The sequence below is a fragment of the Lissotriton vulgaris genome, chromosome 6 (assembly GCF_964263255.1).
Source record: "Lissotriton vulgaris chromosome 6, aLisVul1.2, whole genome shotgun sequence".
NCBI lineage: Eukaryota > Metazoa > Chordata > Amphibia > Caudata > Salamandridae > Lissotriton > Lissotriton vulgaris.
The window spans coordinates 333,514,528-333,527,767 of NC_141694.1; the positions used below are offsets into that span (position 1 = coordinate 333,514,528).

General features: G+C 48.7%; 1 protein-coding gene across 5 annotated transcripts in view; it reads left to right on the plus strand.

Annotated features, from left to right (window-relative positions):
- The window catches only part of KIDINS220 (kinase D interacting substrate 220), a 942,023-nt gene that overhangs the window by 882,130 nt on the left and 46,653 nt on the right, over nt 1-13,240 (plus strand). For all 5 annotated transcript variants that reach the window (XM_086926367.1, XM_086926369.1, XM_086926371.1 and 2 more), the window contains 2 exons: nt 12,498-12,596; nt 12,953-13,186. In XM_086926367.1, the coding sequence (XP_086782493.1) occupies nt 12,498-12,596; nt 12,953-13,186 (333 nt within the window). The remainder of the gene's footprint in view (nt 1-12,497; nt 12,597-12,952; nt 13,187-13,240) is intronic.

The following is a 13,240-nucleotide window of genomic DNA, read 5'->3' on the forward strand; positions in this document are numbered from 1 at the left end:
CCTGCCTTGTGCCTCTCTCAATGGGGAAATCTGCGGAAGTATGGCCGTTAACCCAGACCACCGCGGATGGCTCCTTATAACAATTGAGGACCATAGAGCGAAACCGTTCCCCAATACCCGCCTTCACCAGCACTTGTTCCAAGAAGGGCCAGTGCACGCGGTAAAACGCTTTTTCCGCGTCGACCGTAAGCATCGTCCTCTCACCCGGAATCCGGGATGCCTTCTCCAGCAGGTGGACCACCCGTTTTGTATTATCCACCGTCTGCCGTCCCGGAACAAAGCCCGCCTGATCCGGATCAACAAGGCCAGGCAGATGAAGCGCCAAGCTGCTTGCCAAGATCCCAGTATAAAGTTTCAGGTTGACATTTAAAAGAGATATCGGCCTATAAGACCCACAGTGTTTGGGATCTTTCCCCGGTTTGGGGATTACCGTGACGGAAGCCCTCAAGAGATCAGGCGGGATGGCTCCAGGTTCCGCGAAGGAATTGAAATGGCGGGCGAGGATAGGGGCTAACGATCCGCAGAACGTCTTATAGAAGAGGGCCGAGTAGCCATCCGTGCCTGGTGCTTTGCCGTGTTGAAGTCTGGCAATGGCCGTCACTACTTCCTCTATGCTAATGTCCCTGTTTAGGTGGTCCGCCTGTAGCGGGTCCAAGGAGGGCAAAGTGATCGAGTCTAGGTATGAGATCATAGCCGGCACATCCGGCGGGTCACCCGCATAGAGGTTGCCGTAGAACTCTCGGAACGCGCCCGAGATGCAGGCGTCATCCGTCACCATACAGCAAGTCGGTCACCCACCAACAGTATGCAACGCCTCTCCCCCTTGCGCAGCGCGGCCTAGTACCAACCACCAGCCCCAGTGCGACCAATTCACACACGCGCCAACCTCACAGACCCCCTCCCCATGCTCCAACCTATCGTCACCAAGCAAAGCAAAATGGAGAAACTCAGGTAAAGCAACATTTCCTAGTATAGCGCACTGGACAAATTCGTTTCCCGCACCCAACTCCCACGAACCCTCCCGGTACCCCAACACCCCAAAACAACCCCTTTCAAACCCCAAACACTGTCCCCGTCTCTCCAAAGAAAGAGTCATGGAACCCATTGTCCAAGGCCGGCCCAAAAAGGCAAGTCTATGGGAAAGCCTTGAAAGTGAACGTCCAGCCACAACACCACCCCCGCTCCTCCCCCCCCCCCCCCCAGGCCCCCAAACCTGCAGCTCAAAAAGAAGAAGCAATGTCGATCTCCCCCCCGGAGAGTTCTTAGGCGGTCAAAGCCACCTCCTCTGCCGCCGTTTCTCTAGCGACCTCCCGCACAGCATTATCCATCTCAGCCCGGATAGTAGGCGAGTCCGGTCTCACCGAAGAAGGCGAAGACCTGCGGCCAGGGACCGATTGCCAGCCATCCCTGGTGATCCGGCGACGACGCGGAGTGGGGCCATCTTCGTCAGTCGCCGTGATGCCCAACACAGTACAGGTGTCCTGAAGGGAGCGCAGCTGATGTAATATTCCATTCCAGCGGAAGATAATACGGAAGGGGTGGCCCCAAGAATACTGAGTGTCATGCTCCCGCAAGAAATCAGTGACAATCTTAAAAGACTTGCGTTTCTGTAGGGTGACCACTGAAAGATCTTGAAAGAGTGCCACCCTATGGCCTCTGAACTCCAAGGAGGGCTCAGTGCGAGCTACCCTTAGAATCCTTTCTTTCACGGGATAGTCCGGCAGGAAAGCCAGAAGATCGGGGCGAGGCGCCGGGGCTCTACGTCGTGGGCCCACTCTATGTGCCCTATCAATCCTGAGAGTAAAGTCTGCGGGCTCACCCAGGACTTCCCGAAACAGATCTTGCAAGTAGGCGGCCACCTCTTCCCCTTCTTCTCCGAGCGGAATGCCCCGGACCCTGATGTTGTTCCTCCGGGAACGGTTCTCGAGATCCTCCACATGGGATTGTAGATCAATCTGCTGGTCTCGGAGCTTAATCACTTCCTGCTGAAGCTGCGTGAGTTCCTCGTCCCGGGCATGTCCCGCTTCTTCCACGGATGAGACCCTTTCTCCCAGGCCATCAACCTCTCTCCGGACCTCACGTACCTCCCCCGCTACTTCCTGCTTGAGAGTCTGGAAGTCATCCCGTAGGGAGCTAAAGAGCGACTCAAGGAACGACCTAGTAACTGGTGGCTCCCCTCCGCTCGCCCCCTGTGAACTGCTAGACTGACTGGGGGAGGGCTGTCCACGGTCCTGCCGAGCGTTGCTCCTGTTCAGCATCTCCGGCAGGGTGCGGTCACCCTTCCTGTTCCCCCTGTTGCCGGCCATCTTGGGCGCCGAATAAGGGTGTGCAATCCTCACCAGCGATAGTAGCGTTCACAACACCACTTAGCTACCCGCTGTGTGACCGCCCCGACCGAAGAGGCCGCACGTCGCTCCTGTAGTGCAGTCCAACACCCGTTCTCCACCGCTCCGTGTTCTCCAGGCGGAGACTCCTGCCCACTCCACCTCCGTGCTAGGCCCGCGGTATGTAGCTTCCAAGTCAAAATGGCGTCCACGCTCCGTAGCACGCTGCCTCTCAAGCAGCCCCCGAGCGGACCCCAAGCCGTACAGTCGCTTCAAAGGTTTCGGAGACTCCTCTGGGCCCGAGTTGCACCACCAGGCACCCACCACTTCCTTTCCGGTTGTAGCGGGTGGGACGATCTCGTGCCCCAAGCAAGGCCGGCTAGGCCTCTGAAGTCCCCGGCACCGGTCCCGTTCACAGCTATAAATCGATCGTTCGTCTTGGCGGGGCCCCAACTTCTCACCACTCCGGTTGCTTTCGTTCAGCGCCACCGTCAGCGGCTCCGCACTGCAGTAGGGGGCGGACCCGAGCTGGTCCCCGCTCCTCTCTAGGCCGCATCAGCGGCCTCCGCACAGTGCCTTAGGCTCGAGTACGCTCACAGGGCGGACCCAGCGGCACTTCCGGTCGGGCCGCAGCTTTGAGGGTCGCGGCTCGGCTTCCACAGTCCGCCAAAAGTGCCTTCTGTCGCGCAGATTTCTCTCCCAGCAAGGTCCACCAGTTCTCCACTGCACCCGCCGTCGCCAGCTAGCGACGGTGGGGGAAGATCAGCGATAAATAATGTGCTCAGGGGCCTGGGTCGGAGGAGCTCGCTGAGGCCGCGTCCTTCTACTCCGCCATCTTGGCCACGCCCCGTTTTCTGTGTTTTAAATGCGTTACAATCAAGAAAACATCGGTGTTGGCGATTCATGGCGGGTCCGGCCACTCGGAGCTCTGAGATACGGGAGGAGGAGGAGGTGGAGTCAGCAGGGCGGGCGGAGCACAGCTGGGGGAGAGCTGCATTCGAGGTCGGCAGGGGTCGTCGGGCAGCAGCCAAGATTGTGTTTCGAGGAGGAGGTCGGGGGAGAGGCAGGTAGGCATTCAACCCAAACGAGGTAATTACGGAGCAAACTGCGAAGAAGCAGTTTTCTGCTTTACACATTTCAGACACAGCGCAGGTTTGGAGCAAGCTGAGGCAGAGTTGGGAGGCTCAGGGGGTAAATCTCAGGTGGTTAGGAGTTTGAGTGGGGTTTTAAGATACGCCCTGAGAAGTGCGGGGAGGGGGTTGGAGAAGTTTTTATTAAATCAAATAGGTTCGCCCGATCCCAGCAATAAAAAGGTGATAAATATTAAGGCCAAATCTACGGTAAAAAATACTAAGAAGAGTAAAAGCTGTAAGAATCTGGGGAGGGGGATCATTAGAGCGAGAAATTAAGACAACTCCCTCACTTTGCTCATTCTTTAAAGTGGTGCCCAAAACTTTGATATTAAAAGGCAAATCACTGTTAAAATCAGTAGTAATACCCCCCAGTATTAAACAGAATCATCTGAGCACGGGGAGCAGTTCGGGGGGTGTTAGGGACGTTGTGGAGGAGTCTTCAGATAATGAGTCAGTTGACTGGCCTAAGCACTTGAGCCCCAATCATTTCCAGGTCCTGTCATTAGATATGAGTGATGTGGATCAGGCCTCACAGCCACAGCTTGCGCTGGTTGTAAACTCAGAAAAGCAGGTTTTGCCTCCCAATGTTGGTGGTTCAAGTATTCCTGCGGCTGTGATTTCGTCTGGCAGGCAGAGCAGTCCGAGAATATTGGGTGCAGAGGGGGAGAAGTCCAATCAGAGGGATTCAGGGCTGGTGGCAGGATTGGAATCAGAGAGTAGCGACCTCTCAGTTATTACCCTGCTTAAACAAATGAATACTGAGATGCATAAAAGAATTGAAGTTTCTGAATCGAATCAGGATAGTATCAGAGCGGCTTGTACCGTGTTAGAGAAAAATATTGATGATTTGAGCTGCCGCACAACTGCTTTAGAGGTTGAAGTTAAAGACCTCAGAGAGAAAGTCATGGTGCATCGTAAGGAGATGGAGGCAATTAAGAATAAGGATAGGGAACACGAGGAAGGGTTACAAAGGTTAGAGAATATGCAGAGAAGAAATAACTTGAAGATTTTGAAACTTTCGGAAGGCAAAGAAGGTACAGATATCAGGAAATATGTAGTGCGGTTAATGAAGAGCAAACTGCAGTTGGAAGAGACTGAGGAGGAGATCTCTGGGGACATTCAGAGAGTGCACCGCGATCCCTTCAGGTTGAACCCGAACCGTGCTAAGCCTAGGAGAATCTTGATCAATTTTTTGACATACGCCTTGAAAGAAAAGATTTTGGCAAGCCCCCTTAAGAAAAAGACGATTGAAGTAGATGGCATTATGGTGGAGGTAAGATCAGATTTGTCATCAGTTACTGCCAATAAACAATGGGAGCTTGGTAAGAGGATTGAGCCGCTGAGAAAATTCTGAGCTTCGGTTCAGCTGAAATTTCCTGCGTTTTTAAAGATCATGGGGAACAATAAGATGTACTCTTTCCACTCCGTTGATGAGGTTGATAGCTTCTTGGAACAGTGCCAATCTGGAGGTATTTAATCTAGGTGAGGTTATGGTTCTATGTTGTGTTCATTGGTTTGTTTAGGTTGTTTTAAAAAAGGACTTGTGGTAGGTACATCATAATTTTCAATTTAGGTGTAATGTTTTCTATACACACCATCCGCTGTGGGGCACTCATATGGCCATGGCCGTGGGTAATCAGGATGGGTTTTCCGGGGAAAGGGGAGGTGGGGGTTTAGTTTGTTTCTGGGGTTGGGGAGGGGAGGTTAGGGAAATGGGAAAAAAATCCTCGGAAGCTTTTTTGCCCTTCAAGGAAGTCCGGGTATGTGAGACTATTGGCTTAGGTTGGGATGAGCGGGGTAATTTAAAAGAGCTGAGAATCCTATCTAGGAATATAAATGAAATGAGTGTGAAAAGAAGAAGGGATGTGATCTTGAAATATTTGAGGGATTCTTCGGCTCAAATATTTATACTACAGGAGACTCACATGTCAGGTGATGAAAGTAAGAAACTTTTTTCGTCCCAGCGGTGGTTGGCTCATGCAGTTTATACTCCTCAGACAACTGTTACAAAAGGGGTTACAGTTTTAATTAAGCAGGGCTTAAATATGTCAGTGGAGGAGAAAGCAGCCGATGTACGAGGAAGGTGGTTGACCATTAAGTTAAAGATTTGTGGGCAAATGTTTGTTGTGGTGGGTTACTATGGTCCAAACCAGGATGATATAGGTCCATTGGATGACTTGGCTAGGGAGTTACTGAATTTTTCAGGCCAGATCATGGCAGGAGCTTGTAGTTCTCCAGTATTGGAAGCTTTCAAAAATTCACATGCAACCGACCCTCTCTCCCTGAGAGGCTCACCTTGGATTCAGCACGGAAAGTGTTTTATGCACAAGTGCGCGAAATTCTGAGGGGCAAAAGGTTCTCTCAGGAGGGTTCTAGAGGGCGAGGAGCTCTGATTGGTTAAGGGAAAATATTGGTCCTTTTTACATAACAAGTGTAATGGGTTGCAAAAGGAAAATCGGCCTAGGCCTCTTTCAGTTTGCTATACTGCTAAGCATTGCTTTTTTATATACCGGAGACTCCCGTCTCGACGACTGGGAACAATTTAGGCATGTGAATCTATGAAAGCTTCCAATACTGGAGAACTACAGTTACAGGTAAGTAACTTGTTTTCACCAAGGCGATTTAAACATGTAGCAATGACCCGGAAGTGTTAGGGTTTTCGAGGCTGGGCTGAGAGTGGAAACGAAGAACGGACTGGTATACCTCTAGTAATAAGAGCGGCCATAACGAAATGGTATCCCGCTCTCTATTCAGACATAGTCTGTTTCTAAAGAACCGTCTTATAATTACAGTCCACCTTTATCAAGTTGCGAGCCAGGACCAAGAATTCCACACATTTTGGGGATTTCAGAGTCAAAAGAAAATTGTATCAGGGCTCTGTGACAATACAATCTAAGGTTAATATCCATCGCTTTTAGAACTTTCTCCGCGTATTCACTAAATTGTGATGATCGTTTTCTTTGACTTCCACGTAGTTTTCTCTATCTTTTCTTTTCACATCTTTTTATAATGTAGACACTCACTCCACAATTAAATTTGTTTTAACAATTACCACTGCACAGTAGTGTGGCTGTGGGGTGTCATGCTATATTCACTGTCTGGTGTCTTCAGACGCAGCTGCTCTCTTGGCACTGGGTGTCCTTCCCTCTACCCCTGTTCTTGCGTGACAGTCACTGTATTTACATAATTTTTCTGTTTTAACGCAAGGAGGAATACTGTGGTTATACAATTTCGAACTCATGTGCCAACTATTGTATTTATGCTTACTTTTACAGCCTTGAGGATGTCACGGTGGTGACGAAACGCGCGTTGGCTGTTTCTCATTCCACTTGACAAAGAATTGGAACTTTGAATACATCACAAAACTCATCCTTTGTGAATGTTAAAATTTTGTTTGTGGTGCTATTGAGGAAGAAATCCTTTTTTTGATCTATATTAGCACATAAACATTTGTAACAAATGCACAAAATATGTTCTTTCATATGATTCCTGTGATAGAAAGTTTCACTCATCAGCATGGTGTTGTCTTAGCTCTAAAGACCCATTTATAAAGCTGTACATATTAATGATTAGAGTGCCTGGGTTTTCGCTTTGTGTAAACTTTGAACAATTCACTGTGCGTCTTGTGTTTATCGATACTCTAGGTAGTGGGGTATCTTACCCTGAGTGGCACCTACTAGACTTTTGGTGTATAAATACATCTATGACATACTATCCGAATATACCTGTATCTGACAATTTTTGCTTTAAAGTGTGACAGTGTAACCACCACTACCTTGTGTGCCCCTGATTCTTTGAAACTCTTACCTTACAAACAAACACACGGACTAGGTTTCCGTGTGCCAAATCACAGCTCTGAAGCTGTAAAGAAAGCAGGTTGTCTGACCTGCTTCTCTCTGAACTAGAAGCTGGAAGCCAGACAGTAAATCACCTTTCTAATAGGTCCTGCATGACGCAGGGCTCGCCTTTCTTAAGTCTTTTAGAGCCATTGGAGGTTTTGGTGATATACACTGTAGGCCAGTGACGCTGCCAGCATCACAATTTCGGCCATTGCATGCTGCCTCCCTACATGATACCTGACGTCATTCAACATCATAGAGCTCACTCTGTCCCATTTGTCACAGGGTAGTATTACACCCAGTCCCAATTATCACAGAGTGGAATTTGATGAGAGCGTGGTAAGTGAAATTTGGCGCCTTCTCCTCAGTAATGGTATTAGGGCTAAACTTGTATTAGGTATATTGTGCTGAGAAGCTGCGTTACACCGACAACACAGGCCATGACTGTAGATCACTGGTCCCTTTAGAAGTGTAGAAGCTGTATTTGTTTCCCAGGGAAGTTGATCAAAAAGTCGACCAGGGCTTTTGCTGCCCTGTGAAATTGATCCGGCTATCCTCAGCATTTTGAGGAAGTCGAGCACAAAGGGAGAAATATGTGCATATAGTGTCCTGATTTGTGAAATACCAGAAAAAAAACAACATTAAATGCTATGAGTATGCATAGCTAGAATATGGCGCGCATACTTGGTACTTACTAAGGTCCTGATTTATTTAAAATGATCTGCACAGTGGTTCTAGTATGTTTTATTACCACTCTGGTCATGTTTTGATTTTGAAGATTGTTAGATGCTGTAGCATCCTTGATGTTTGTGGCTAGATAATTCTGGTGCTCTAGCTCCGGTATATAGCATTAAAATAGACATTAAACGGGTCCCAGTCTGGCCCTGTATTCATGCTCTTAACATTACTGTCAACAACACTGATTGATTTCCGAACAATGAATGTAAAAACGTTAAGTTAATGCACATCAGCGATTTCGTTCCTGTTTCTATTTCATGTGTTTTACTTAACATTGCATGCCCCAAAAGTGCTAGCTATTCCCATCATGTTGTGTTTTTTAAATTTTTATGGGGCATAAGTTGAATACAGTTACGCCAGGAGTTTAAGATGGGCCCGTTATTGAGAGCTCTGCGGCTGAGGCTCCGGGCACTGCAAGGTTCTCACAGTGCCTGTCAGTGAGTTTGCCTCTCTGCAGTTCTCTTCCAGGTGTAATTGAAATTCTGTGTAATATGTGTGAAGTGGTTACGCAGTTGTCAAAATACTGACAAGGCAAAAGTAAAAGAAAATAAAGTGCTTACATGTGAGTGAGTGCATTGTATGTTTGGGGGCGGTGAAGTGAAGGAGATACGAGGAAGTACATTCAGGAGAGAGTGAAAAGAGGGTGCTGAAAGGTCCACTGCCTCTAAACAGGTTTGGGGGTGGCAGGTGAAGAAAATGTTTTACCTTCGCCGCGCCTCTCCTCTGTCTGCTTGCAGCACCGGAAGCATCCAGGCTTCCAGACTCTCCCAGCCAATCATGATGCTGCCTGAGCAGCGTTGTGATTGGTCTGAGCGGCCTGTTTGACCGCTCAGGCAGTGACTGGGGAGGCTGGGCATGTTCTTCACGTGGCTGTGCAACAGAGCCCAATGGAGAACATTCCAAGTGCGCTTGAGGGTTTGGCCAGCCCTAGGGCCGGTCAAGCCGTCATGCGTACGTATGGAGGGAGTGCAAGCCACTCCGCTTCCTCTGTGGCGAGGCAGCACCGTCACGCCCGACCTGGTTGGAGCAAAGAAAAATAAAATGATAATAACGTCTTGTGATAATCATTTTATTTTTAGTTTGCAATGCTCAAGGAGCAGTTGGGCGACACTCCTCCGCCTAAGCAGAGTAGCTGCCACTGGAAAGAGAAAAGGTTTAAGACTTGCTGATGGCTGGGGTGGAGAGAAAATAGCCATATATATCTAACATAAAGTGCACATAACTGAAGACCTATACTCCTTCCACAGGTATCAATAATATTTAATTCACAGTGTCACACTTTCAGAAGTGAAACATTTTCTATATTAATTATTTACAATAACATTGTTGTTACTCATTTATCTTAAACAGCTAACAACCATTGGCAAAGCCAATAGTCCTAGCATGTTTTAGGTGTTACACCAGTTGTGTTTTATATCTGAATGCAGTAACAGAAAGCTAAGAGAGATACCAAAATACCAGCCAGATGACACACTATAGGAATCACAAACTATAGAAATCACAGAAATGTAATTAACATATTTAAGCCACACCCCTTTTAGAGACTGCCACTTTTTAATCCCGCTTAAACCACTGTCTTCACATATTTCTGTATGACTGATTGGAGCCAGCAGCTGTGGTTCTTCCCCAAGTAAGAGCATTTTCTACCAAAGTCGATGCCAAATGCAGTGCTAGACACTGGGCAAGGACACACTTTAAACAGGGCTCGTATCGGGGTACCACGCAGGTGAACGGCGTCCCCCCACTTATTTTACCGGGAGCTCGAGAACTATAAACTGCAACTGAGTGCAAGCCACCTTTAGTGACATCACTTCCGGTCGTGACGTAGGCGTCCCCCAACTTCTTTTTTTAGGACTTGTGCCCTGACTTTAAATGGCTTGAAGATGTCCCACTACAGTTTTTGCACTACCATAACTGATAGACATATTAATGCAGTAAGATAAGGGACAGTTTTAACTTTTTTAAATATTTCATGACCACACGTTCACAATTGCTTTATAATCCTTCTTGCTTTCTCATTAAATTATTAAAATGTGCTTTAAAATGCACCATTTGCCAATCTTTGTTGAAATTAAACCCCACGTTTATCAATCAAGCAATCAATCAGGCATATTTATAGAGCGCCCTACTCACCCGCAAGGGTCTCGAGGCGCTGGGAAAGGAGGGGGGGAGGGGTGCTGTTACTCTGCTCGAAGAGCCAGGTCTTAAGTTGCTTCCTGAAGGAGAGATGGTCTTGGGTCAGTCGTAGGTGGGTGGAGAGGGAGTTCCACATCTTAGCAGCCAGGTAGGAGGTTCTGCGAATCTGTGGGACGGTGGCGAGGGCGAGGCTGGCGGATCGGAGCTGACGGGTGGGTGTGTAGAACGTGAGGCAGTTGTTAAGGTATTCGGGACCCATGTCGTGGAGAGCCTTGTGAGCGTGGGTGAGGAGCCTGAATATGATCCTTTTGCTGACAGGGAACCAGTGCAGGTCTCTCAGGTGGGCAGAGATGTGGCTGTGTCGGGGGATGTCCAGGATGAGTCGTGCAGAAGCGTTCTGTATGCATTGGAGTCTTTTCTGTAGTTTGGCTGTGGTTCCGGCGTAGAGGGCGTTCCCGTAGTCCAGTCGGCGCTTGACGAGGGCCTGGGTGACCGTCTTTCTGGTTTCGGTGAGGATCCACCTGAAGATCTTTCGGAGCATGCGCAGGGTGTTGAAACAAGATGACGAGACGGCGTTGACTTGCTTGGTCATCGTGAAGGAGTAGTTCAGGATGACATCTAGGTTGCGTGTGTGGTCCGTGGGCTTGGGGGCGGTGCCCAGTGCAGGGGGCCACCAGGAGTCGGTTTGTTGGGGTGCATTGGCAGACTGTGTCGAATGCGGCCGATAGGTCGAGGAGGATGAGGGCAGCAGTTTCCCCGTTGTCGAGGAGGGACCTGATGTCGTCGGTGGCTGCGATGAGGGCGGTCTCGGTGCTGTGGTTTGCTCGGAATCCGGACTGCGAAGGGTCGAGGGAGTCGTTGGTCTCGAGGAAGGTGGTTAGCTGTTTGTTGACGGTCTTCTCGATGACTTTAGCGGGGAACGGGAGGAGCGAGATGGGGCAGAAGTTTTTGAGGTCCGTGGGGTCCGTGGTGGGTTTCTTCAGGAGGGCGCTGATCTCTGCATGCTTCCAGCTCTCCGGAAAGGTGGCAGATGCGAAGGAGTTGTTAATGATGTTCCGGAGTTGGGGTGCGATGATGGAGTCGGCTTTGTAAAAGATGTGGTGTGGACAGGGGTCGGCAGGGGAGCAGGAGTGTATGGTGTTCATCACGTGGGTGGTGTCTTCAGTGCTGACGGGGGTCCAGGCGCAGAGGGTGGTGATGGAGGGCGTTGGTTCGGTGGTTGGGTGCGTGGTCTGGGCGCCGAAGCTGTTGTGTATGATGGCGATCTTGTGGTGGAAGAACGAGGCGCATAGGTTTGCGAGGGAGTGATGTCGTTGTTGCTGGGGTTGGAGAGCTCTTTAACGATGTTGAAGAGTTCCTTGCTGTTGTGGGTGTTGTTGTCTAGTCGTTCTCTGAATACTGTCCTTTTGGTGGTGCGGATCAGCTGGTGGTGTTGGCGGATGGCGTTCTTGAGGGCTGTCATGTTTTCTGTTGACTGGCCGTGGCGCGAGGCTTTCTCGAGGGTACGGCAGGATTTCTTGGAGTGTTTGAACTTGTTGGTGAACCACAAGGTTTTCTTGCTGCCGGGTCTGCTGGGAGAATTATTCAGCGGTGCAAGGGCATCGGCACAGTTGGTGAGCCACTGTGTGAGGTTACGGGCTGCTTCGTTGGAGTCCGTAGTGTTGGTGGGGGGGTTTTGGCTCAGGGAAGTGGTGAGCTGGTCCGTGATGATCTTGCTCCAGCATCTTCAGGGAGCCTGTTGCGGGTGGTGGTGGGTCGTTGTTTTCCTGAAGTTGAAGTGGACGCAGCTGTGATCTGTCCAGTGTAGTCGGGTGGAGTGGCTGAAGGAGATGTGGTTCCTGGAGGAGAAGACTGGGTCAAGCGTGTAGCCGGCGTAGTGGGTGGGGGTGTTCACCAGTTGCTTGAGTCTGAGGTTGGCGAGGTTGGCCAGCAGGGTGGTGGTGTTGTTGTCAATGTTGTTTTCCAGGTGGACGTTGAGGTCTCCTAGGAGGATGTAGTCTGAGGAGGTGAGGTCAAGCGGGCTGATGAAGTCTGTGATGGCTTATCCATCGATCTTGCTCGCTTACTATATAAGTCATAACCAACTTTTACGGCCTACCACTTTCAAATGTCACCAGCTGCCACTGCAAAAGAAACCTATTTTATGTTTTTCAGGGGATTTACTGTAAACATTAAAAAACTGGTAGTGGCACTGTCAAAGTTTATTTTTAAAAAATGACGATTTAAAAATACAAAATGCAAAGTTGTCAGACAGAACAAACCAATATACAACTGTCTGCTCACATGATAGCTCCGTTGAATTTTTGAACTATGTTTATTTATTTTAGGCAAACATAAATGGCCGCGTTTTAGTTCAATGCAACACTGATGAGTTAAAGAAGGAGTTAAGCATGAATTTTGGAGACTGGCACCTTTTCAGGAGTGCGGTAAGTTAAATGGTTATTGTTTTAATTCTCATTGAGGGCATATTCATCGTTCTGCCTGCTCTCTTCCGGCAGACAGAACAATTTTTCAAACGAACAGGACGGGTGGTCACTAAATGAGAATATAACGGATGAATACATTAATACAAGATAAAGCGTTAGCATTTTAATCAGCCTTAATTGTTCAGAAGGTAAACCCTCTAAGTAAACGCTTTACGTTTAAATATGATGAAAAAGTATTGTTCATATCCCATTTCTAGCTTTGAAGAATAATTATCCACATTTTAACGTTATTTTTCAAAGGATCCTTTTAATACTTATCTAGTAATGATACGAGTGCTCTTTTGCTTTAAATGTAGCTGCTCGAGATGAGGAGCATGGAGGCTCCAGGGGTTCCTGAAGAGACACGAGCTGTTAGTGACCATGTTAGAACTGCTGCTGCTCACCCCGAAGCTGCTCGTCGGCCTGCTGCAGGCAGTGAATTGCCGCACACTGACCTTTCTGGCCAAGCTTATGATCTCAGCTTCAGCTTTGAAGATTTGAATGCTATTGGTCTTGAGGAAGTACCACGCCACAGTAATATAAGCTGGCAGGTAGGTCAAACCTGGTTATATTTTGTTTAATTAAAAGTGTACAAACACTAAATG